This window comes from Sciurus carolinensis, chromosome 13 (assembly GCF_902686445.1).
Source record: "Sciurus carolinensis chromosome 13, mSciCar1.2, whole genome shotgun sequence".
NCBI classification, from domain to species: Eukaryota; Metazoa; Chordata; class Mammalia; order Rodentia; family Sciuridae; genus Sciurus; species Sciurus carolinensis.
In genome coordinates, this window is record NC_062225.1 from 92,860,472 (window position 1) to 92,886,345 (window position 25,874).

The 25,874-nt window shown below is 52.7% G+C and overlaps 2 protein-coding genes across 3 annotated transcripts in view; one reads left to right on the top strand and one right to left on the bottom strand.

Annotated features, from left to right (window-relative positions):
• Trappc12 (trafficking protein particle complex subunit 12) overlaps positions 1–1,292 on the bottom strand; it is a 67,992-nt gene extending 66,700 nt beyond the window's left edge. Inside the window, exon 1 of the mRNA XM_047522838.1 lies at positions 335–1,292. The gene's annotated coding sequence lies outside the window, so the exon portion shown is untranslated. The remainder of the gene's footprint in view (positions 1–334) is intronic.
• Eipr1 (EARP complex and GARP complex interacting protein 1) overlaps positions 882–25,874 on the top strand; it is a 115,966-nt gene continuing 90,973 nt past the window's right edge. Inside the window, exons 1-4 of one of the 2 annotated variants that reach the window (XM_047522840.1) lie at positions 890–1,685; positions 4,360–4,548; positions 8,444–8,527; positions 19,986–20,118. In XM_047522840.1, the coding sequence (XP_047378796.1) occupies positions 4,519–4,548; positions 8,444–8,527; positions 19,986–20,118 (247 nt within the window). In that variant the 5' untranslated portion in view covers positions 890–1,685; positions 4,360–4,518. Of the gene's footprint in view, positions 1,686–4,359; positions 4,549–8,443; positions 8,528–19,985; positions 20,119–25,874 lie in introns of both variants that reach the window. The other variant, XM_047522839.1, reaches the window with a different exon arrangement.

Consider the following 25,874-nt stretch of genomic DNA (forward strand, 5'->3'; position numbering starts at 1 on the left):
ATTCTGGGGACGTGCGACACTGAGACCAGCGAGGGGAAGAGGCAGAGTCGCGCTCGGGAGCACGGGCGGCTGAGGTCCCGACGCAGACGCCGGCGGCGCCGACCGGCACTGGCTGTGCGCCGGGCCCCCCCATGGGTTGCGCGGACCCCGCTGCCGCGCTCTCCTCGCGCTGGCGCCCGGGGCCACGCAGCCTGCTTCCGGCAGACGCGGGCTGGCCCGGCTGGGGCGCCGGCGGGGGCACGGGGACCGCCGCGCCCGGGTCTGCGCGCAGGGCCGCGGGGCACAGTCGGGCGCGGAGCCCGCCCCTCCTGACCGCCGGGATGCTGGTCCTCACCTGCCGCCCGCCCGGGGCCGGGGAGGGGTCGCCCGTGGACAGCAGGGTCGGGGAGAAGGCGACGGGACTCGCGGCTCCCGCGCCTGCGCGTCCTCGGCGCGTCCGCTTCCGCGCACGCCCAGTTCAGGAACCCGCGCTTCCGGTCCCCCGCGCCACACTTCCGGTCCCTGAGGCGGGCGGGTCCGGGTCCGAGGTGCGCGCGCCCGCGGCCGGCCGCCCTGGTCCCCGCCGCGCAGAGGGACGCGGGGCGGGGGTGTGGCCGCGACGCTGCGGCGGCGGCGGCGAGCCACGGCAGGGCGGGAGGCCTTCTGACGCGCAGACGTCGGCCCTGCGCGTCTCCCGCCTGTGGACTGAGCCCGAGGACTCAGCCCTGCCTTCGCTGGGCGCCGCCCTCGTGGCTGGGGCCCCGCTGCGTCGTCTCTCACGCATTGTCACCGAGCCCTAGCCCAGTGCGGGGTGCAACCAAGCGACACCAGGCCCCGGCGTTTCGTCCGGGAGCTGGAGGAGGAGGGTGTGTGGGCGGGTCAGGGCACGGGCTTGTCACACGTAGCTGACACCACGCGGTGCCACTGCCCTCCCGCGGGTACCGCCCGGGCCGGCGCTCTGGGCGCGCCGCACCGGAAGGGCAGCCTCTCCAGGGCGAGCTTCATCCCTCGCGGCCTCCGGCCCGCGGCCTCCCACTACTCCCACATCGCGGGCGAGGCTTCCACGCACACCATCCCGGGCCGGAAAGCCCTGGGCCAGGCAGGGACGGGCGCCCGCGGAGCGCACGCTCCACTGGTGACCTGAGACCGCGGCGGGGTGACTCAAGTTCGCCATCTCATCTGTAAAATGGGAGCGTGAGGGCTGCGCATCAGGCTGCAGCGAGATCCTCACGGCAGAGTGGAAGGCGCAGGACCAACACTCGGACTGCCGCTTAGCAGTGACGCATGGTGACAATGACGGCATTGCCCCCGCTCCAGCCACCTTTTCTACGCCGTGGTGCAGGGAGGGTCCGCCTCATTTCCTGCCTTCCAGCCCCGCCCTTCCGCCCGGGGACCCTGCAGCGGAGCCGGGAGAGCCCTGTGAACATGCGCACGAGCCACGCGCCGCTGCCATTGGCCACAGGCGGGGGGCGGGCCGATGACGCGGCGACATAAACAGGAAGTGAGCCCTACGGTAGTCGGCCTGGGCCGGAAAGAGCGAGGGCTCGGAGTGGCTGGTCGCGGGCAGGGAATGAATGGGCCTTGCGAGCTCTCGGTGAGGTGGTGCGCACGGGCTCCGGCCAGGGTCTGACCGCGCAGCGGCACGGCAGGCCGCCCGCCGCAGCATGGAGGACGACGCGCCGGTTATCTACGGGCTGGAGTTCCAGGTGGGTCACTCGGAGGGCGGCAGGTGCTGCGCGGCCTAGAGCGGCGCTCAGCCTCCAGGTGCGGGTCGCCTGGGAGGCGGAGGCTCAGGGCGGGCGGGCGCGGCGGCCGTGCAGCTCCGACTCACGCGGCCCGCGCGCCCTGCGGTCCGCCAGGCGTCGAGGTCCCCAAGGCGGGACCTGCGTCGGCGGGCCAAGAGGTCGACTGGGACCTTTGGAGAGGCGGGGGCCGCGCGCCCCGCTGCGGGCACGGGTGATTGGCTTTGCAGCGGCGCCCTCGCCGCGGCCCGCTCTGCAGCCGCCCGGGTGCCTGTTGCCGGACCGCGCACAGGGGTGATCAGCGAAGCCGCGGGAGCCCCGCGGCAGTGCAGTGGGACGGCGCTGGCTGCAGGGAAGCCGCGGACTGCCCAGGGCCAGGCGGGCCCTGTGACGGTTTCCTCTGCTCGGAAGGCCCCTGAGCACCCGTGACGACGAGGCCCCGAGGGACGGATTCAGAGAGAGGAGCGCACGTCGCCTACGGAGTAGAAACAGCCGGTGCACACGTGTGAGCCAGAGCTCCGAGATCGCTGCTGCGGGTAGCTGACAGTATGACCTCCTATGCCGAAAGCAAGGATGCCGCCCGGTCTCCTGAGGTTTAAGTCCTGGCTGCAGCGTTTAGTAACTGTGCATCCTTGGGTCTCAGTTTCCTTGCTCATAAAATGGAAAAATAAGCCCCCTCATTCTTGTGAGCATTAAACGAGTTAGCACATTTAATTCGAGAACTTAGTATTCAGTAAATGTTCTAATTATGGCGTGCCAGAATTCTTGGATGTAAATTCCGTATGGAATGTAAGCTGCATTCTAGGTTTGCTAGGAGACTATCGTTGTCAAGATTCATTCCTCAGTAGCATTATTGAGCGCTGAACTGTGTCTCAGACACTCAGCAGAAGACCAACACAGAGAAAGAGGTCTTTAGGATAGAAAAGTGCCAGACAGATTAGTGTTCATGAAACATTTTCATGTTATATGAATGCTGTCTTTTAGCTTACAGGAAAGGATTTTTGACTTGTGTTCAGGATTTTATTTCTTTTTACTTTTGCAAATTTAAAATCTTAAAAACACCCACGTAATTCTTACAAGTTATTTAAGAAATCAGGGCCCGATGTGGTGGTGCATGCCTGTAATCCCAGCACTCAGAAGGCTGAGGCAGGAGGAGCCTAAGTTCAAAGCCAGCCTTAGCAACTTAGTGTGATCCTGTCCAAATAAAATACAGAAAAGGACTGGGGATGTAATGCAGTGGTAAAGTGCCCCTGGTTTCAATCCCTCCTACTGAAAAAAGAAATCAAGTTGCTGAAGATCAGATTAAAATTAGTAGGTTCTTAAACTTTCCCTTCCTGCCTTAGCTTATTACCTGGGACAACCCTTTCAGTGTTTTCAAAACTGTCATCCTCTGGTTTTTACCTGTGTGCTTTTCATGATCTGTTGACTAGAAGTCATAGACATGGGAAGTTCTTGCTTTCTTTACACTTTTTCCTTCCTGCTTTTAGACTCCCAATGTAGTTTTATCACATTTTCTGAAGTTCATTTGCAGGTGTTTTTGATTCCTGATAGTACGAAAACATTGCTGACTGTTGATTCAGGTAGAATAATACATTTTCAGTTTTTTCTTGTACAGCTTTTCATTTTTCCTGTAGTTGTTATATGTTCCTTGCTTTCATCTCTCTCTCTCTTGTTTCCTCACCTTACTGTGTGTCCTCTGGACTACAGATTTGGGGTGAGCAGTGAGGAGAGGGGTGCACGACAGGAACGTGCAGGTGTTTCTGTCTCAGGGAGCTCTGCATCCCCAACCCTGGCGGGCTGACTGCCTTGGGCCATTCCTGTGACTCGACACCCTCCTGGGTGCCTGGAACTGCCAGGATGGCACCAGAAGGCTCTGTTCTGCTCCGTGCCCTCAGGCCTGTCATCTAGGCATTTTCTTAGCGGCTGTGCTGAGGGTCAGAGTTGGCGAGCTCTCATCCGGTTGATTCCAGTTTAGCTCCCTCGACCTCCTTTTCCTTTGTGCTTTTGCTGTATGAATGGAGTCTTTAGGCCTGTGCGCCCATTAACAACAGATGTGCAGTTCCTTCTAAACCAGAGAGAAGGAAAAAGCCAGTTCTATGTAGGTGCCTTACATGCCTGTTTTACAGAAGAGAAATGAGGAAATGGAAGCAGAGAGAGGTGCTGTGAGGGGGCCAAGGTCAGACAGCTAACAGGGACAAAGTTAGGATGTGTAGCTGACTGTCCTTAGCCTACTAGGCCACTTAATTCTCCAAGGCCTGTATTTCCTGATCTATAAAGTGAGGGGAATTATGGAATTCATTCAGAAAAATAATTTGTAAATGCTTCTTTTGAGACCTAAATATCTCTGAAAATCCCAAGGAGATAGACTAGTTTGTTGTCAGAAGACTTTCTACGGACTGTGATTACTTGTGAATGGGACCGACAGCAGCAGAAGTCTGTGAAAGCTCTTTGGGTCTGAAAGTGCACCAGGTGAGGCTGATGAACTCAGACTGAGCACACAAATTTTATTGAGGAATTGCTGTGTGCCCATCACTGTGTGTGCAGACGGGCTCCGACCTCAGGCATGCGAGACGTACTGGTGGAAGGGATGGCATAAGCGGTGGTGGGTGATTAACTGCCTTTTAAAATCCATCCACAGAAGTGAAGCGTATCAGACCGTGAAGTGGAGCAGCGGACGGTGCCAAGGAGAAGCCACGTTTCTGACTCTGACAGAGTCAGGGCAGGCAGGTGGCTGGGTGGGTCAGGCCTGTGCAGGCGAGGAAGCCTGTGCCCTCAGACCTGTGGCGGAGGCCTGCAGATGTCGCCTTTTGGAGTCTTAATATTGAAGGTGGAGACTTAAGTTTCTTAAAGACTTTTTTTTTTTTAACACCCATGGAGTCGATCATATATGGTTATTTGATTTTTCTTTGTCACATTAGTAACTTTCTAAATTTTGGATCAACTTTGAATTCTTAGAAAGAGTTCCATTTAGTCATGGAATAGTACTCTGCTGGGTTCACTTTACTAGTACTTTGCTTGGAATTTTCCTTTTCTGTTTGTCCTGTAATTTTCGTGGCAGTTTGATTCTGCAGTCGGGAGACCTGTCCGGGTCTGCTGGGGCTCTGCCGGGCGGCGGGTGCGGGGCGCACTGCTGCCTGCACCGGGTGACACTCTGCTGGTGTTTGTTGTCCTTGTGTCTGTCTCTGGAAGCTAGCTGCTCAGACTTTGTGCCTTTCTTGTGAGATCAGTTTTGGTGACTTACATTTTCCTGGGAAGTACATTCCATTGACAAGTACTTGTTTATTCTCATGATGTGCCAGGCACTCTTTTCTGTGCCTGGGACGCCGCAGAGAAGGAAGCGGTCAGCCCCAGTCCCTGTGGCTTTGTTTCCACCCACGGGAGCACTGCTGCAGAGGTACTTCTGTGGACAGAGAGTCTTGGAGGAGTGGGAGAGTGATTTTTTAGCTGTTGCCTTATTTTTTTTACGGGTGCTGGCATCCAACCCAGGACCTCGTGTGTGCTAGGTGAGCGCTCTACCATTGGGCTGCACATCCCCACCCTGCCCTGCTGCTTGTTCTTTTAACTGCATCAGTAGATAAATTTGTCATTCCCCTTCCTCCCTTCCTCTGACTGACTCACCCTTGGTTTGGGGCAGAATCAGCCTGGAGAGGGCTGATTCTGGAGGAAGACAGCGTACTCTCGGAGAGTGTTAAACTGGCCCATTCTGTCTCCGTGGATTAAGGCAGAAGCCCCTTTCCACCACGCCCCATTCTGAGGTGGTGGTACACTGTCAAGACCAGGGCTCTTGGTGGGAAATTTTTGATGAAGAACTATAACTAGGTATAATTTGCTACCTGTCGTCTAGTGATAACTATTTACTTGCTTCATCTAATCCAGTTTTTTTGCACATATATGCACATTCTTGGCAGAGGTCTCTAGATTCACAAGGAAGTCATCCGTTTCCCTAAGAGATTTAATGGTCAAAAACTGTCCTTCCAAGAAGAGGGAGTACTGGTCCTTCCCATGGGCAGGACCCTTGGAAAGGTTGCAGGGACATCTCCGTGTGTCCAGTAGTAAGCATGCAGCTCCAGGCAGCTGTGTCCTTGGTCTTGTCGAAATGCGGTTTAGTAGTTGAAATCTGTGCTGCTGTCTCTTGAGAAGGGCAGGAACGTGTGTAACATGCTGTGCGTTGTCCGCATTGTTCATGAGATCGCCATCTCTGAGCTCTTTGTGGTGGACACCCAGGAGATCTCGTGGTTCTGTTCTAGTTGTTAAACCAGGTCAGAACCAGACAGACTGCATGGTCAGGACAACTGTTAGACTGTTTGTCCCACTGATTTTGAAAGGAATGAATCAAGGTATAAGGAAAAACACGTAGAAATTAGCCATGACAGATGAGGAAATAGAACGTCGTATGTGTGTGCCTTCCCAGCTCCATGTGGGAAGAGAAGACGTGGAGTGGGCACCTTCAGTGACGGGTGAGGCAGGATGATCCCAGCCTCTGCATAACACACTAACACAGACTTGGTGGCTGCAGGCGTCATTTTACAGCTTCAGAGTTCTCTAGGTCAGAAGCCAGCTGGGCTGAAGTCAAGACATGGGGTCTCCCTCACTTGGGGAGCTCTGGGGAGTCTGCGCCCTGCCTTTTCCTGCTGGTAGGAGCCCCCCAGTGTTCCTCCCATCTCCTCCTCCCGTCTTCCAGAGCCAGCAAGGGCTGCCCGAGTCCTGCCCATGCTGCTGCCTCCGGTTCTGTTGGTCACATCTCTCTGACTACAGCCAGGAAGCTTTTCTCATTTCAGGGAGTCATGTGATTACATCTCCCCTCTCAGGGTCCTTAGCAGATCCAGTGTGCACAGCCCCTCGGCCACAAGTGGTAACACATTCACAGCTTCTGGGGTTAGATATGCACGTTTCAGCAGGCCATTACGGTGCCCACCAGAGGCAGCAAACTCTGAGCTCTGGGGACTTGTCATGGGTCATGTGGGGTCAGATTTGAGCTTATGAGCCTGAAGTCTGGTCAGCTCTCTCACCCAGTGTGTGGCTTTTCCTCTTGAGCCTCAGACATTTCACCTGAAATCCTTAATTTTGTCTTTTAATTACTGAATGTATTAAGTACAATTGTGTTAGCTTTTCTTTATTGTGACAAAATACCTAAAAGTCAACTTAGAAGAGGAAAGGGTGGTTTTGGCTCACGGCTTCGTTGCGTGGTCAACTGGCTCTGCAGTCTCTGGGCCCGATGTGAGGCAGAACGTGGCGGCAGAAGGGTGTGGTGAGCAGAGTTGCTCACCTCTTGACAGTGGGAAGCAGCCAGAGCGCGCCCAAGCAGAACGGGTTGGGGACGAGAAACGTTCCCTTTTGGGGCACAGCCCAGTGACTTTCCTGCTGGACACTGTCTCCCACGTTCCCCCACCACCCCATCGTGCTTTGTCTATCAGTGATGAGTCCACTGGCGACGTCGAAGCCCTCGTGATCCAGCTGCTTCCTGAAAGCTCCACTTGAGGACCAAGCCTTCAGCACTTCAGCTTGAGGTGGACATTCCAGATCTAAGCCCTAACGTTTATTCTGTGCTGTGCTACCCTAGGTTTTGATTTCAGGAACTCCCCCAGCTTGTGAAATTGCTGGTGGCTGACCTCTCTCAGTGGGATATTGCCCCAGGAATTGCCCTTGGCTGGACAGAGGCATTTTGCCTAAGGCCACACCCTGCCCCCTGGGGACCACCTGCATCCAGTGACTGATGGAGGTTGGTAGGTGGTGGGCGTACAAAGGTCTAGCCATCTAGCCAGCTGCTCCCAGGCCTCCAGTGTGGACATGAGGCAGTTCACCTCTCCCTTCATCCAGTGTCACCTCCTCACCCTCAGCGAAGTGATTCCCAGGAACACTCTCCAGAAATTTCCGTATACCCATCTTGGTGTCAGAGCTTGTGTTTCAGGGAATCTGCTACTTGAATTCCTGCAGGCTGTTTTCTGCTGTTTCTTTTGTCCCTGTGATTTTGTCTTGCTGTCTGTCTGACTCCTTTTGATTGAGTGTTGGACATTGGATATATGTTTTAGAAACTCTGGATGTTCTCTTCCTACGGTAGTGGCATGAGGCCTCCTAGCTACAGGCCCTGGCCTGCCTGGTGGCGTCCATCGAGGCAAGGGTTGGGACAGTTTGGAGCTTTAATCTGGGCTGCTCTAATTCTAGTTCCCTTTGCTGCTAAGCTCTCGCCTGCCCCTCCTCCCTGGTGCGCTCTGCTCCTTGCATCCTAAGTCCTGGTGACTGTCACTGCTGTGCTCACGATCAGCCTCTTAGCCAGTTTCCAGTTGACAGGTGCCTCTAGGTAGGTGTAGCCAGGTGTTGTCTTCCTCTAGGCTTCCTTCCTCTCCCAGTTCTCTGAGGCGGGGTCAGAGTCAGGGTGTCTCATTTTGGTTTTCCTCCTCCTCTGCAGGGAAATTGGTTTAACCCACCTATGCGGCTAGTGCTAGAAACCATTTGCTGCTGTATTGTTGAACCATAATTTGCTTAACAGTGTTACTGTTGAAGTAAAGGTTTTATCACAAACACTAGCTATGCTGTGTAAATAACGGATGTCTTTATTGTTTAGTCTCGTGCCCACTTACAGTTCTTTCACATGCAGATTTGAAGTGGGGCTGTTGGAGCTGGTGGCCCCCAGACACCGAGCTGGTTTGTCCTTCCTGGGCAGGGGGTGAGATGAGCTGTCTCCACCTGACTTCACAGATGTGCGCTTTCCTTCCTTCCTGCAGGCACGTGCGCTAACTCCTCAAACTGCAGAAGCAGATGCCGTTCGGTTTTTGGTTGGGACACAGTCACTTAAATATGATAATCAGGTAACTATTTTTGAAATGTATACATGTTAATTACTGAGCTTATACTTATTTCATAACCATTCCACTCTTTATTTTCCAGCAACATTTGAGAAGAAATGTCACACAAACAAAATAAAACTTGTGTTAGACTTAAACTCTTTTCAGTTGGTGGCTGTACCCAGCTAGGTGTGGTGACTGGGTGCAGCAATGTGACTTGCCGTACCGGCAGAGCTTCTGAAGCTCGGTTTTGTGACCTCACAGATTCACTGTATAGGTGATTGAGAAGCAGGGTGGGGCATGTACTCAAGGTTGACCTCTGCAGCTGCTCCCTGAAAGCTGTCCTGCGGGCTTGTCCCAGGCCCTCTGCGGCACAGCGTTCCACGCTGTCAATGCCCGTCGACCTGGGCGGGCACACAGGATGTCGCAGAGCCTCCCGAGCTCTGGATTCAGCTGGTGTGGCTCCAACCCTGTGACCCTGGATACATAGATGAGCTTTCCTGGAATGGAGGCGGAACGTCCACTTGGACCTCGCAGAGCGACCACGAATGCTGCGAGGAGCTGCGTTCTTGACTAGGATGCGGGCCACGGCCATGTTAAGATGCCCAGAGCCTGTCCTGTTACCAGCGTCCCACAGAAGGGGCTCAAAGAGCTGTTGAATGCAGGCGAACAGTCGTCCTGGAGGGGGCGGGGCGGGAGAGCTATTGAAGAATATTCCTGCTGGGGAGGGCACAGTGAGGCTGTCACATCCCACGGTGCAAGGGGTCTAAGATCAGTGTAGGACTGGGATGTAGCTCACCTGGCAGAGTGCTTGCCTTGCAAGCACAAGACCCTGGGTTCAAATCCCCAGCTCCACAAAAAATAAAATAAAATAAGGTCAGTGTAGTCATTTTGGCTGCGACACCAATTTGGTGATATTCATCTAGATAGAGCCTTATAAATACTTCTGTTATTTAAGCTGTAATTTCTGTATCTAAAACCTAGAAAAAGCTTCGTGCACCAAGAGTATGAATCGCAGTGGCACTTGGCGGTTGTCAGCATTGAAGCAGTCAGAAGGTCGGAATGGCGGTGCTGGGTGGGCTCTGGGAGCGGCTGCCTGTGGTGCCAGGCTCCTGCTCCCGCGCTTGCTGCTTGCAGGGCCCCCGCGTTCTCTGCGCTCGGCAGTCAGGACTCCAAGGGAACACTGCCGCTTCCGATGACTCATGGGTGTTGGGATCACAGACACACCGACTACTGTGGTGCAGAAAGCAAAGCTCAATTGATTCTCTGCTTGTCATGAAGACTGGAAGGAGATTGGCCACAGGGGCTAAAAACGGTGCCAGTGGCTTCTCCAGGTGCAGGAGGTGGGGCTGCTATGAAGTTTTTCCTTACTGATTTTGTTTTTTGAATGTGTGTCTGAGTGAGAGAGAGTGAGTCTGTGTGAGAGTTTGTGTGTGTGTGTGTGTGTGTGTGTGTGTGTGTTATCTGTGTGTATGAGTCTGTGAGTGTCTGTGTGTGTGTGTGAGTGTGTTATTTGTGTGTATGAGTCTGTGAGTGTCTGTGTATGTGTGTGAGAGTGTGTTATCTGTGTGTATGAGTCTGTGAGTGTCTGTGTGTGTGTATGTGTGTGAGAGTGTGTTATCTGTGTGTATGAGTCTGTGAGTGTCTGTGTGTGTGTGTGTATGTGTTTGAGAGTGTGTTATCTGTGTGTATGAGTCTGTGAGTGTGTGTGTGTGTGTGTGAGAGAGTGTGTGAATTGGTGTGTGTGAGAGACAATCTGTGTGTGTGTGTGTGTGTGTGTGTGTGTGTGTGTGTGTGTGTGAGACTTTTCCTGGGGAAATGTAAGCCGAGAGTCCTTTATGTGTATGAGAACAGTTGCCAGTGGCCACCTCAGGGAAGCCAGCAGGCTGGTTCAGGGTCTGGCTCAGGGGAATGGGGCCAGCGCCCTGAAGGTCTGGCAGGCCCTGGCCTCTCCCTCCGGCCTCTCCCTCCCTCCCTCTGGAGGCTGGAGCTCACTGTGGGGAGAGGGTAGTGGCTGGTCTGCAGTCCTCCCTGGCACTCTTCTTCTGACTTAGGTTTAATTCTGCCACCCTTCTCTTCTGGTATAGCTTAGTTTTTTAAACTTTCCAAGAACAAGGAAGAACTTACTGTTTTGTTAGTGTGAGGTGCTTGGGCCCCATCCCGGCCCCGCCCCGGCCCCGCCCAGCACTGCGGCCCATGTGTACCACCTGGGTGAGACTTTTAAGCGACAAGGCAGGATCCGGTTAGTTATCTTAAAGGAGCCTTAACATTTTACTCTCCTTTCCTCCTAAGTTGAACGCTGATATCACTCAGGTGCGTTTCGCAGTGGTTTCTTTTTGAGTCCGCAATGTTAAGTTGGCACATGGCACGTGCACCTTTGAAGCTCTCGTTAGCAGTTTGGTGCTAAGGGAAGGTGCATGCAGCAGTGGTCCTCAGTCCCAGGCACTCCTGGAGGCTGGCGGCTGGTTCCTGGCTCTGCTCGTGGTGAGAGTGCACCTGTGCTGCCGCTCTCCTGGCCTCCCTGCCATGGGGCGATGCTGGTGCTGGGAGGAAGGTTTCAAAGAAGTGGTGTTTTCCTGAGGTCGCAGGCCGCACGGGCTTTCTTCTTGCCTGGACAGGACTGTAGTGGTCTCCGACTGGTGGGTAGCCAGCTGCCTGAGACAGCTCCCGGCACTCTGCTGCCTTGGATGGTTTCTGGAGTACAAGGGTCTGTTCTTGGGCTGGTGAAAGAGAGCTTTTCACTGAATGAGAGCATTTGTCCTTCATAGTCTCATGTAGAGACCCACGTCTCCGATGGTAAGAGAGCCATACGTTGAGCTTAAGTTTTTGGGTGCCTCGTGTGTGAGGGTCTGGCGGTCTTGTCCACCCTCCCTCACCAGGAGCTGCTTGGTGCTTCTCGACCCCAGGTGTGTCTCTTCTTTCCTGCCAAGCGTCCTGATGACCCAGCCAGTTTTCTGTCATGGTAGAATTCTGTCATGGTAGAATAGGAGGGTAGCTCGGTAGCTTGCTATGTCTGCCCCAACCGGAGGTTGATTTTTGAAGTGAATCCAAATGACAGCAGGAGAGTGTTGCCTGCATGCTGGCTGTGCCTCTTCTGGGCAGGGTGTTGCCTGCATGCTGGCTGTTCCTCTTCTAGGCAGGGTGTTGCCTGCATGCTGGCTGTGCCTCTCTTCTAGGCAGGGTGTTGCCTGCATGCTGGCTGTGCCTCTGTTCTGGGCAGGGTGTGTGCCATCTTTGAGACTCATTCACTCAGGTGTCCATTCAGCCGCTGCCTATACTGCATGTGGGCAGAGCTCTTGAGTTCCTCTTTTTATGTGCTGGGTACACACAGATGAACAGACATGGGTGTCCTGAGTCGCATGTCCAGTGAAGTGGTGTGATGGGTGTGCAGTGCTTATCATGGGCTGTGAATGAGGTGTGTGCGCACTGCGGTGGAGACCGCGGATGGGGTTCCAAGTCAGAAGTTTTTGTTTGCTTCTGCACTATACTTTCTCCAGGGTTTTCCTTCCATATTGGTAGCTCCCTATTTCTTATATAGATGGGATGCTAGTCTTCATCCTCTGGGGGCAGCAGGGAGTGCCAGCTGGCCAGGAGGTCTGGGGTGTGGGCTCTCTGAGCCTCAGTGATTAGATCCCGGCCAGCGGAAGAGCTGCTGTAGACAAGAACAACTCCTTTCTTTCCCAGGACAACTTTTCTTTCTGGTTTTACAGCCACAGCTGTGTTGTTCCGTGCTTGTGTTTTGATTAATGATAACTTTGTTCCCGAGTCCCCTCTGTGTCTCCTCTCCTTAGCCCACTTGGAATCTCTCTGTGCTTGGGAAAATCCAGAGTCCTGGCTCCACTCCCAACTAACCGAACCTCAGCTTGTCCATTTTCTCCTGTGCCTTCTTCCCTCCTCCTCCCTGCCCTCCTCTCTTCCTTTAAGAATAAAGCTCCTTTGTGCCCTGGGCAATAGGAATATCACAGGATAGCTGCGAGTCTAGCTAGGCTGACCCAGAGGCCTCAGCCATGCTGCCAGGGCCCCATTAGCCTCCTTCCTGCATCTCATGTTCCTCAGTGAGGGCTTTATCTGCAGGCTGTTTCTGGAGTGTGGTCTGCTGCACCTGGGGACTCTCACAGGCTCTTTCCAGCTCTCAGCTCCAGGGACATAACATCTGGTGTGTCCTCTGGTGTGACCTTTTCCTTCAGGACCTTTGTCTCTGAAGATGGGCTGAGCCCACAGTAGTGTAGCTTGACCAGTTATTCAGTCCTGAGCGAAATGTGTAGCTTCCTGTCCAGGGTCTCTGCATTACCATCACTGCTCATGTGTGGACAGGCGAGGGCCTTCCCTGTTCCCCTCACCCAGTTCCCTAGCCTGCCCTTGTCTGTCCATGTGGACTCTTGTGGTCGGGCTCCAGTGGTTGCGTTTTTGCTTGTGTATCTCCAAGCACCCTAACACAGTGAGTTTTCTAGGACCCAGGGCTCTTTATCACTATAGCCCCTTTTTCTTTGTGGTCCTGGAGATTGGCCCCAGGGCTGTGGGCATGCTAGGCCAGCGCCTTGCTGCTGAGTGGTCCAGCCCTTTTTATTTTATGTTCAGATGTGGCCTGGGCGAGTGCCCCTGTTGCTGGGATCCCCCGCAGGTGCTGAGCAGGCTGTTGGCGGAGGCTGCACACATTCTGACTCATCATTCCTAATGTAGATAATGCACTTTCTTTTCGCCAGGAAATCTTGTGATGTCCTGTGATGCCTTCTTGGTGACACTTATTACATTTTCAGACAGACATGTCAGACTTCTTTCTGTCTAAAGTCAGAGCGTTGAGGACTGGTGCCTGGCCATCCAGGTCTGTGGTTTTTCTGTGGTGAATTCCCCTGCGATGTAGGCCTGGCTCTCAAGGCACCTTGGGTCAGCACCTTTGCCAGTTGTCCCTACCGGAGTCACAGAGAGCAGAGTCTCAGAACTTCCTGTGGATGCCTTGGGGGCTCCTAAGTTGCAGCCCTGGGGTGGGGGTGTAGGGAGAGGGGCAGGAGTCTGTGCTTCTGATTGAAAACCCAGCCAGAAGTACAGTGGATTCGCTTATAGGGTTTTCCAGCAGTCCATCCCTTCAAGGGTGTCCTTAGCACCTTCTCCAGCACGGTGGTGCTGTTCTTCAGGGGGCTCCCGTGCCTGAAGCGGGCCATGCGAAGCAGTATGAATGGGGACGAGTGAGGACAGCGGTGGCCTTGGGCCACGCCTTGCTTACATCCTTGCCTCCGGGAGTTGCCTCCTCTTTGCTGTCTGAAAATTGGGCTCCCTCAAATTTTTAAATGCAGAGTTATGCTTGGGTCTTTCTGAGTGTCAGATTTATATCTAAACGTGTGGTGGTAAACAGCTCTTACTGTCTAATGACCTGGCTAGGTTCCAGCTGTATCCCAGTCCTTGGCCACAGATGGCAAAGGAGACTTTCATCTCATCTGTTCTGAGGTCTCAGAATGTGAGGGCTTTTCTTTATCCCCCAGGTTGCCAAGCGTACTTTGGGCTTCCTGGGCAAGGGCTATTAACATGACCTGGGGCTTAAGACTCCAGTAAAATGTTGATATTGATGGGCACATGGTAGTCCTAGTATGGGCCTAACACACTGGAAGAGAGTGGCATTTTTAATCATAATGCAGTTTCATAGTGTTTAACTAAATAACTACAAAACTAGTGCTTATTTCAGTTAGAACAAAGGAATCTAGAAATCCAGTACCTTAAATTTGCAAATGCAGAAACAAGAACCCAGAAAGCTTTAGTGACTTGGCCAAGGTAACATAGCCAGGAAGTGGCAGAATCCAAGCTAGAACCCAGGTTTCCTGATGTATTTATGCTGAAGCAAAGCAGAGTTCAGGAAGAAATGTTTTCAGGTTACTGACTTTAGCTGGCAATTAGGGAACCATGATGGTTAGCTGTATGCAGACTCAGATGTGCTGAGTTACTCCTAGGGAGCTGTCGGGGTGGTTGGTTGTAGGTAATGAGGGCTGGTGGGGCTGAGGGAGGGCCTCATGGCTGCCAGCTGGCTGGCCATGTCTTTCAGCTGTGGCAGGTGACTGTAGTCATGACCGGAAGGGCTTGCCTGAGGGAAGCCAGCTAGAGGATCCTTGACGTCCGAAGATGGTAGCCTTGGATTCCTCACATCCAATTTATCCTTTATTCTTTAACCCTGTGAGTTGTTTTACTTACAGTTTAGGAAAGGCACTGTCCTGGCCTGGGTCCTGGTGCTTGGCAGCTTGCTTCCCTACACTGATCTCCAGAGAGGGAGGAAGGGCTGTAAGGCCGTCTTTTTAGGGACTTCCTAACAAATTTTATGTCTCATTACTGCTGAGTTTTTATGGAGTGTCATCCTCCATAAAAGGACACTGGTTACTTCAACTTTAAACATTTTGATATTGGTGATCAGAACATGCAGCTTTGATCTTCGTTGTCCATGATGAACGCCTTCACAGCTGTTTTGTGAAGAATTCCTTCCTGACCTGGTTGGCAATGATGATGGGTCCCTTCTGCCCTCATTCCATGCAGAGCTTGCCCCACGTATGGCTCATGTTTGTGACTGGCCTGTAGCAATGGCATTTCTTTGAATTTCCATGGGAGCTGGGTGCAGGCATGGTACCCTGAGGGTGGAGTTGAGAGCTCTTTCCTGCAGTCAGGAACCACCTCCTACCTTGCTGGCCTGGTACCTGCCTCACCCTCTGGAGGCTTGGGCCGCAGGGTGCGTGCTCTAGAGTGCCGGGGGCACCCTGGCCCTGGTTCTGTGCTGTCTGAGTGGGCCAGGGCACCTTCATGCTTTGAGTCTCGGTTTCTTCTGCACGTGGAGGTCAGTAAGGGTTTTATCGGGCTGTTTTTGGATGAGAGGAACTGCCAAAGGTAAAATCCTTAACGTCGTCCTGGGCCTTGTGGATATCAGCGGTAATTGTTTTGTCATTCCCTGCTGTTGACGGTTGATAGATGCCTCGCATTCCTTTTGAACATACCTGGTTGAAGCAGTTCATGAGCATGTGTGTCTGGGTTCTGAATTTCTAGGGTTGAAGGAGGGTGGAAAAACCTTCAGGCTCACCAAGCTAGCAGTGGAGGTTGGGGTGTGTCCAGTGAGGAGAGATGGACTTAGGAAGAGCACAGAATCCCCATGCTCTGCTGCCTGGTGTCTGTGTGCCTGAGGGTGGCAGGGAAGGAGTCTAAAGGAAGATGGTGCTCAGCCAGTGGAACTTGACGGACAGCATTTGCTTGTTGTCTTTACAGGCAAGAACACAGCTCTGTGGGGTGGCCAGTTCTGTGAGCAAGGGGTGGCAGGGGCCCGGGACAGTGAGGGCAGTGCCTCAGGTTAGTGGGATGCTGTGCTGTGGCGGGTGAACAGAGCCGGCCAGCAGATGCACTGGCGCCAGCCTGTTGGTGCCCTGGCGCTGCTGTGAGTTTGAGGGGTGTGGCAGAGTGGGACATGTAAGTGCCCTTTTCTTTCAGCATTGATGGATTTCCAGTAAGTAGGGAATGTGTCAAACACTGAAAGAAAAAGACTCCTAACAACACAAAAGCTATTTCTGATTTTGTATGTTACCTTTTAGTTCTCGTTCACACATGGTGGTTGTGTGATTGCCAGCCATTTTATATCTGCCGTTAAAAGTGGACACTGATAACATTTTTGGTAATTATGATTATAATAGTTAATTATGTTATATATTATATAATATATAGTATAAATATAATATATACTATATATTATAATAGTTAATAGTTTCACAGTATGCATTTCTAGTTTATATTTGGTGGCAGATTTGAAGAAATCAAATCATTGTTTCGATTGCAGCATCTGTGTGGTTTTTATGTCAGCGTTGTAGTAAACATCCTGAAGGAACCACCGGGCTGCAGCGTGGGCCGGCCTACCACGGTTACCAGCAGAGCGCCCGTCGCGTCACGGCGGCGGCGTTTTGTTTCTTTCTCTGTGCCAGAAGGAACCAGCTGAGTGCATGCTGGGCCTGCCTCTGACGGAGCCGTCACCCTGGGGTTCTCCTCTGGGGCTCAGCGAAGCGTGCTTGTACTCCTGCGTCTGTGGGTGTACTTACGTGTGATGCGCGTGCAGCTTGTGTGCGTTCACTCCCCGGTGCACACGCGTCCACGCCATACCACCGCACGCATCCTGTGTGTGACTGCCATCTGGCCAGCCCCAGCAGCCTGCGTGAGAGTCCCGGCCCCCAGATTGTCTCTCTGCTCTTGAGCGTCAGGGACAGGCTCTCACCAGCCTTGCCTGCATGTCCTGCTTCGCTGTCACCATAGGGGCCCTTTCTGTGACAGTGCCCATCCTCTTATTGGTGGACCCACGGGTGCCAGATGTTGCTGTCGTGAGTCCATCTGCTGCGACGGTCTTGCATTCCCTGGTGCTCGTTGGGCCCGTGCCCAGCAGCAGTGCATTGCTGGCCTCATAAGCTCCGCAGATGCTCGTGGGTGGCAGTAGTCACTTAGGGCTGGAGGGCACTGCGGTGCGTGTGGGTGGCAGGAGTCACTTAGACCTGGAGGGCACTGCAGTGCGCGTGAGTGGGGGGAGGGCACTGCAGTGCGTGTGGGTGGCAGGAGTCACTTAGGGCTGGAGGGCACTGCGGTGTGCGAGGTGGCAGGAGTCACTTTGGGCTGGAGGGCACTGCGGTGTGCATGGGTGGCAGGAGTCACTTAGACCTGGAGGGCACTGCGGTGTGCATGGGTGGCAGGAGTCACTTAGACCTGGAGGGTACCGCAGTGCGCGTGAGTGGGGGGAGGGCACTGCAGTGCGTGTGGGTGGCAGGAGTCACTTAGGGCTGGAGGGCACTGCAGTGCGTGTGGGTGGCAGGAGTCACTTAGGGCTGGAGGGCACTGTGGTGCGCGTGGGTGGCGGGAGTCCCTTAGGGCTGGAGGGCACTGCGGTGCGCGTGGGTGGCGGGAGTCCCTTAGGGCTGGCGGGATGTCTTCTTGCACCTAACAGCTGCCTCAGGAGGAGGCGCTCGCAGATGGAACAGTGCCCTGCAGCTCCCCTGGGGCTCCGGTGTGCCACGTAACGCTGGGGAAGTCTCCCTGGCTCCTGCGGGCAGGAGGCGATGTCTGCTGGTGGCTTTGAAGATAACAGTGATGATGGCTCATCTCCTGCAGAAAAGGGGAAGGCACCTGTGTGTACCAGCCTCCTGCTGGGGACTGCCATGCTTCTCAGTGATCCCGAGGGGCTAGTGCACACAGGGACGGGCGCCACGTGGCTCTATGCTGGGTGCCCAGTGCTGACCTTGCCACCATGCATCTGGGGAATGGAACCATGTGACTCTCTTGGCTGCTGCTGTGTTTGAAGTCTGTCTGCACTGATAGCCGGGTACTTGTCCAGGTAGCAGGGTTGTTCTCACGCTGATGTGCTGCATTCGAGGAAGCAGTCCATGCTTGCTCTCAGTCTGAGCAGTGTGGACGCGCTCTTGGGCTTGTGGAAACTTTGCTTTGGTTGTTTAAGTAATGCCTATTAATCACGCAAAAATAATAAAGATACTGATAAGGCACAAGTAGCGAAGGAAGGGACTGTGATCTCACCATCCTGAGCCCACAGCCACTTGCCTCTAGTTTCCCAGCTGAACATGCACGCTTTTTGTTATTCTTTTGTTTGTGGGGTTTTTTTTTTACTTTTTATTTTTACAGAATGCATTTTGATTCATTGTATACAAGTGGAGTACAACTTTTCATTTCTCTGGTTGTACATGATGTAGATATTCACACCATTTGTGTAATCATACATGTACATGGGTAATGATGTCTGTCTCAGTCCACCATCTTTCCTTTTTCCCATTTCCCTCTACACAATCCAACTTTCCTCCATTCTTCCTTTACTGTGTCCCCCTCCACCCCCATTATATATCGCCATCTATTTATGAGAGAAAACATTTGGCCTTTGGTTTTTGGGGATTGGCTTATTTCACGTAGCATGATATTCTCTAACTCTATCCATTTACCTGCAAATGCCATAATCTCATTCTTTATAACTGAGTAATATTCCATTGTGTATATATACCACAGTTTCTTTATCCATTCATCTGTTGAGGGGCACCTAGGTTGGTTCCATAATCTACTACTGTGAAATGAGCTGCTATAAACATTGATGTGGCTGTGTCTCTGTAGTATGCTGATTTTAAGTTTTTTGGGTATAAACTGAGTAGTGGGATAACTGGGTCAAATAGTGGGTCCATTCCAAGTTTTCTGAGGACTCTCCACACTGCTTTCCAGAGTGGCTGCACTAATTTTCAACCCCACCAGCAATGTATGAGTGTGCCTTTTCCCCACATTCTCTCCAACACTTGCTGTTGCTTGTATTCTTGATAATAGCTGTTTTAATTGGAGTGAGAGAACATTGTACTTTTTGTAAACCAACAATGTTGTAGTTCCATTCTTTTTGTGTCCCCCATTAAACATGTTGTAGACCTTCTCCTTGTGCCTGATGTGCTCTGGAGCATATTGAGGCTCCAAGTCATGTATTGCAGTCATGCATGGCAGGTTCTTTGGACAGTCCCCTGATGCTGGACACTTAGGTGACTTCAGCCTTTCCATGGCGATGATCAGTGCCATGGTGAACACTCTTAGATATAAATCTTTGTGCAGATCCATGATTATTTTCTTAGTATGTTTATTTTTAAAAGAATTATGTTTTCTCATTGACTTTAGTACTAATAAGAGATTGAATGTAAGGATCATTTCAGTTCCTCTAAAAATTATCCTGACAAATATGAGTGTATTTAACCTTTTTGTTTTGTGACTTAAATTTAGCACCGTTGTAATTAATATTATATGATCATAAATGCTGATAGCTGTTGACCTCATTTTTAGAAAGAAGCTAAAAATGTGCTAAAATACAATCTTTTTTAGTAGTATTTTTTTAGTTGTAGATGGACACAATACCTTTATTTTATTTATTTATTTTATGTGGTGCTGAGGGTCGAACCCAGTGCCTCACCTGTGCTAGGCAAGTGCTTCATCATGGAGCTACAACCCAACCCCTAAAATACAGTCTTTCTCACACTTTTCCACCCTACTCACTTCTGAGGTGAGTCAAGTTCTGCCCATCAGAGTGGCCAAGCACAGTCCTCCTCACCTCACTGGGCAGCAGTCCCTATGGTCACTCAGACCTCAAGGGGCAACAGCTTCCCTTCCCTGCAGCCACACGGCCAGTGTGAGTGGTTTCTGCTGCCTTGGACAGCCCGGACAACTGGCCTGGCTCCAGCCACAGCCTCACCGCAGAGCCTACTGGGGCAGAACGTCTGGCCTCTTATTGTTTGAAGACTGCAGTGGACCAGAGGGTAGTAACGTGGCTTGGAATTGTGAAGACACTCTCCCGGGACTTACTGCCTCGTCATTGAAGAGGAGTGCAGAAAGCTTTAAGCACAGACACGAGTTGTTAATATACTATGAATTAAAGATGGATGTATTTGCTGCTCATGATGTTTGATTAAGATGCTGAGGAATGTGTTTGAGATCCTGATGTGTCCTTTTCTTGTCTTTGTAGATCCACATCATAGATTTTGATGATGAAAACAACATTATAAATAAAAATGTCCTTCTGCATCAAGCGGGTGAAATCTGGCACATTAGTGCCAGCCCTGCAGATAAAGGTGTGCTGGCAACCTGCTACAATAAGAGTAAGTGTGGCTTTTGCTGTATACCTGTACCACTAGCTGGGTGGGTCACGAAACATTGATTTGATATTGCCAATGGATTGGTGCAGGGCTTACAAGCTTTGACTTGACCGCCAATAAACAGAGCAGCCACAGTAGTGCAGGTAGGTGTTTGTAGAAGTTCTAATCCTGAGATTATCAGGATCCAAACTGGAATCACAGCTGTTCCAGGAACATTGTGCCCCCGCATCAGGAGAGCACCATGCTGGAGGTTCCTGAGGGGGTCACAGGTGTCCCGATATGTCCCTTCCACTCCAGCTGTGCTGTGCACCCAGGCAAACTGCCTCCCACTTGCCTCCGGCTCTCCGGTCTCCAGGACTCCCATGTTTGTGTCAGTCCGACGTCTGAGACAGTGGACCTACCTCTTCCTTGATTCCTGTTCTGCTGCGGTCGGGAACTTCTCTAAGTTCTGACTTCGCACCTGCACTTTCCCACTGCAGAAGCTGTTCTCACCTCTAGCCTCCAAAGCATTTCCTTCACGTGTCCAACATGCCAGCTTGCCCACAGACACTGCCCTGGTACCTTCTGCCCCTCTGTCTGTGGTCTGGCTGAGGGTGGCCCTGCTTTCTGTCATGTGACTCTCAGATCCTGATTAGACTGCTTCCAGGGGACTCTGTTACCTTTTTTTTGCACCAGAGATTGAACCCAGTGTGCTTAACTACTGAGCCACACCCCCAGTTCCTTTTGCTTTTTATTTTGAGATAGGGTCTCACTACATTGCTTAGGGCCTTGCTGGGTTGCTGAGGCTGGTTTGAACTTGTGATCCTCTTGCCTCTGCCTCCCCAGAAGCAGGAGTTACAGGTGTGCACCCACACCCAGCTGTCACTTCTGTTTAATGCATATCTACCTGTAGTTATTTATAAACAATCCTCTTCTTCAGGGCAAGAAACGGTCACTGAGCCCCCCACCCTTTATCTCTTACTGTTAGCTCCTAATCTGCTTCACTCCATCTATTCACCAGAGCCTCTGTGAGCCCACCCCAGCCTCCTACTCTTCCTCATCACCAGTAGACCTGAGCTTCTCATAAGAGGTTGTTTCTTTGGGTTGTTATTTTGTGTCTGATGACAGCCCATTTCCTCCTTTGGATTGCGACCCGTAGGTGGCTCTTTTGAGTGTGTGAGTAGTGTATTTAAAATAGCCATGTCTGGTTCTACTGCTAGCCGTGTGCTGAACTGCTAAGGGCAGGTGCTATCCTCTTCTCGCTTGAGTGGACCTGGGCTCTCCCTTGATTGCTCAGGATGCCTGTGTGTGGCTTCTTGGCTCAGCTTATTGCTGCTCTTCCTTTGCTACCTGGTGCCACCTGCATGGGCATTGCTGGCCCTTCAGCCTCCGTGGGTCTCAGCCAGTGCTACCATTTCCCCAAACCCACTCCTTTTAAAGGAGATGGCAGCTTTCCTTGTTTGGAGAGGACCAGAAGTTTCTACAAATGGAAAACATTAGTAGAAAAAAGAGCAGTGTGCAGACTTCTGGTCAGATCTCCCCTTGCCTAGGTCCTTACTGTGGCGTGGGGCAGTCATGGGGCACCTGCCCCTCTCCCACCTGTGGTTGCTTGGAAGCAGGTCCTTGCTCCTGCCAGCACTCAGGAGGAAGGATTCCAGGAAGGCGAGCCTGGCCCTGTGTGAAGAGCTCAGACTGCCCTGGGTGTCGACTACGGCTGCACCAACTGAGCCAGTGGGTGCGGAGTGGACTCTGGATGGCCCCTCTTTGCACATCTCTTCCAGTTCTGCTCTCCTTCGTCTGGTGACCTGGGACTCTGGCAAGTGGTCTGCTCCCACATGCTTTAGCACTGGCCAAGCACAGGGTAGTAGCAGCTGTGGGCATCGTGTTTGAAAAATGGGGATGGACGGACACCAGGGCTCGTGCTCTGTGGCAGTTCTGAGAGGCCTGGGTGTACTCCCTGCAGGTCCTGGTGGGTCTCAGGGCCGGGGTTCCCTGGGCCCTGTACCCTCCGAGCGTTGTCCTTCCTCCCTTGCAGAGCGGAGCATGCGTGTGCAGCTCAGTCTCCTGCCAGCCTGCTTCTTGCAGGAAGAGTTGGGGCCCCCAAGTCTCCTCTTGTGTCCTCCATTCTGTCCCCATTGGCCAAGCTGACCGGATCTGCCAAACTGAGTTTTCAGGAGTATTGTCCTCTCAGTGACTTAGAGCCCTGCCACAGGTCTTTGTGAGACCTTGGCCTTCTGCTGAGCCAGCCCAGGGACCATGCCCTCACCCTCACTTCCTCACCACCACTCTTCACCCCGACCTTCACCCTTGACCCTTCACCTCCCCTCACATCACCTGGGGTTTGATGGTGTGCATGGGAGGACCTTCCCGTCTTTGCCCTCTGGGGAGGCAGCGCTTACACGTCATCAGGCCCCTACTCCTTGTCCTCAGCAAGCCTCCCTGTGTGTCCTCCTCTCACAGCTGGCCGGAGACCCGGCTGTCTGGCCTTGCCGCCCCGGGCTGTGTGCTCCCAGGCAGGAGGCCACAGACAGTCTCAGAGTCCTCACTCCCTGCTCATCTGCACTCTCAGGTTATACATGCGCTGCTCAGACGTCCCCCTCCTGCCTCGCTGCTCAGACGTCCCTGGGAACCTGGCTTCAGCAGCAGTACCCTGTCTGTACTCTGGCTCCCAGGCTGTGTGTGGATGTGGCCTGGTGGGTTCTCTGCTGGGCTTAGGGCTGCCATCTGGGTGTCAGGTGGGCTGTGTTCCCTCTGGATTCAGGGTCTTGTTGATAGTGCCCTGGTTCTTGGCAGAATTCAGCTGTGAGCTGGGTACTTGTTTTCTGGTGGTGTCAGCTGGGACCCCTCGCAGCTTCCTGAGGCTGCAGGGGCACCTCCTGGAGCCCCGAGTTGTGCTGTGCAGCAGCAGCAGAGCTCCCCTGGGTCCAGGCATGCTTGACCCCGTGTGGTTGTCCACAGGCTTCCATCGCTTGCGCCTTCCAGTTCCCAGAGCTCGAGCATGTCGGGGCCTCCAGAGAAAACTCCTCCCAAGGCTCATCTCTCAGGTGTCTTCCTTTCTAGGCGGAGAAAATGGCTTTCCAGTGTTCGTTTCTCAGTTCCTAGGGTTCTTCTGCTCCTGCCAAGGCAGAACTGAAAGGTCTCAGTCGGCCTGGAAGTCCGCTCTCCAGGGAGAAATGCTGGGTCTTCCTTCCTGCTCCGGCAGCAGGGAGCTGCTTGGCCTGGGCTTCACCTCGGCTCCTTGCCCTCTGTAGCCGTGCTCTGTGTGGTAACCGACCTCCTCAGTGTCTGTGGTGACGTTGCTTTCGTGGGGACAGCTGCCAAACAGCTCTGGTTCGGATGCCTCCAAAAGGCTTGGAGTTGAGAGATCCAAGCTTGCCTTGCATAACCCAATACAAAAGCACTGTGAGAGGCTAACACGCTTTGCAAATGGAACATGCCCCGTTTTTTGCAGAAGCCTGTACATCACGAGGTTCCATGCTCAATAAACCGAGTTCGAATTCAGTGTGAAAGTGCCACGAGCACACGTAGCACCTCTGAGCCGCCACCTCACCTTTCTGCCTGGTGGGGAGCAGGGCCGGCTGTGCCTCTGCTGGGTGCTGTTCCTGTGTCTCACTCCTTACCTTTTCTATTCTGGGCTGATGGGCTTCTGTGGACATTTGTTACGAGTTTCGCCTGCCGTTCCTCCTTATGCTGTGTTTGTACAGCCCCGTTGTTTGCTGTCCATGGTGCCCTGTGTGTCTTGTGTCCCTCCTTTTTGCAGCACCTGCCACCTTTTTTTCCCCTTGGTGCTGGGAATTGAACCCAGGGCCTCACACATGCTAGGTAAGCTGTCCGCCACCGAGCCAGTCCCAGCCTCTTGGCAATTTTCAATCAAATGATCGAGGCCTTGAGACATATCGCCGGGTCCACAGCTGGTGGGGTGGATAGCACACAGGAAATAGGACCCACAGGTGGAGGGGCCCACAGTGGCGTGAATTTGCTAGGTGTGCCATGTCCAGTGGAGAACTTTCTTTTCAAGCTGTTCCTGAGTCCCCCATCACGTGTACTAAGATTCTTTTTAATGGATCTTACTGGAGGCAAGGAGAAAGAACGGTGGAAAAGGGGCTTCTTAGGGAGAGAGTCTAGAAGCAGACTCTCTGGAGAGCTCTGCTCTTTTGTAGGAATCTTGGCAGTTGTCATAAGGGACAGCGTGTAGATCATATGGTAATTGCAGCATGCAGGTTCTTCACGAGTTAGTGGAAGTCAGTAAATGATGGACTCTTATACAACCCACACACATGCACGCACTGGAGCAACATCACACAGCCGTGTAAGTAAGCGTGGAAGCATGCACGACCTTGCAACCTGTTCCTCCTTACTCTTTGTTATCCTGCTCGAGAGGGAGCTAAGTAAAGGCAACACCCCTGCACAGTTTAAGCATCTAGGATGTGGACAGGAAGCTTCCTACTGAGCAATGCTCTTCACACGTAGAAAAGGTAGGAAATGTGCAGCAGGATGATGTCACCTGAGATTCAGACTCTCAGATCAGGCTGTGACCTGTCTGTCCTGACTTAACTCTGTGCATGCAAGGAGTGTGCACAGGTGCAGATTGCACAGCTGATCCTCGCGAGGGGCTTGCAGCTGCCCTGGAGCCTCTGAGTCACTGCCTGTGAAGGCGATGAGAGCCATTCTGGGTCCAGCTGTTGGGGTGTGTGCACGACCAATGCTTGGAACTTTTTCATTTGTGGATGAAAATTAAAAAACTTTACCTTTTCTTCCTGGTAATTTCGTAAGAAAGATACGTTGCTATGAAGCAAAAGGAGAGATGTTTCCAGGGTAGATGCTGTCCCAACAGTACTGTGTAGACTGTGACTGGCACGTGGGGGCATCTGCTGGTGGGACTTGGGGGATGGTGTCAGGTGACGGGAAGGGGGGTGCCTGCACACTGCAAGTGAAAGGGGAGCTCAGGTCTTGATTCGAGGTGTGTCCCAAAAGAGCATGTTCCTACGAGGCATCGAGGCAGGCGGGTCGAGGTTCCCTGCCTCTGCAGCTGCCGGGAACTTGAACTTGCCCCTCCACAGTTTATCTCCAGTTCAAAATGTGCTTCCAGAAGACCTGACTCTCCTTAAGAATCCTCCTCCCATGTCCAGATTCTTGTTTGTACAGGGGGCTTTCTTACAGTTCATGGAAAGAGGCATAAGCCTCAGGTAAGCATTAGTAGCTGAACTTTTAAAAAATCAAGTACTTCGCTGCTTCAGTTTCTTGTGTATTTTTCCAAATTAGAGTGTGAGTCAGTGTGTGTGTGTGTGTGTGTGTGTGTGTGAGAGAGAGAGTGATGTGCTCATACCGTCATGGGCATTATGCTTTAGATGTGAGGTGTCGTGTGTGTGTGTGTGTGTGTGTGTGTGTGTGTGTGTGTGTGAGTGATGTGCTCATACCGTCATGGGCATTATGCTTTAGATGTGAGGTGTCGTGTGTGTGTGTGTGTGTGTGTGTGTGTGTGATGTGCTCATACCGTCATGGGCATTATGCTTTAGATGTGAGGTGTCGTGTGTGTGTGTGTGTGTGTGTGTGATGTGCTCATACCGTCATGGGCATTATGCTTTAGATGTGAGGTGTCGTGTGTGTGTGTGTGTGTGTGTGTGTGTGTGAGATGTGCTCATACCATCATGGGCATTATGCTTTAGATGTGAGGTGTCGTGTGTGTGTGTGTGTGTGTGTGAGATGTGCTCATACCGTCATGGGCATTATGCTTTAGATGTGAGGTGTCGTGTGTGTGTGTGTGTGTGTGTGTGTGTGTG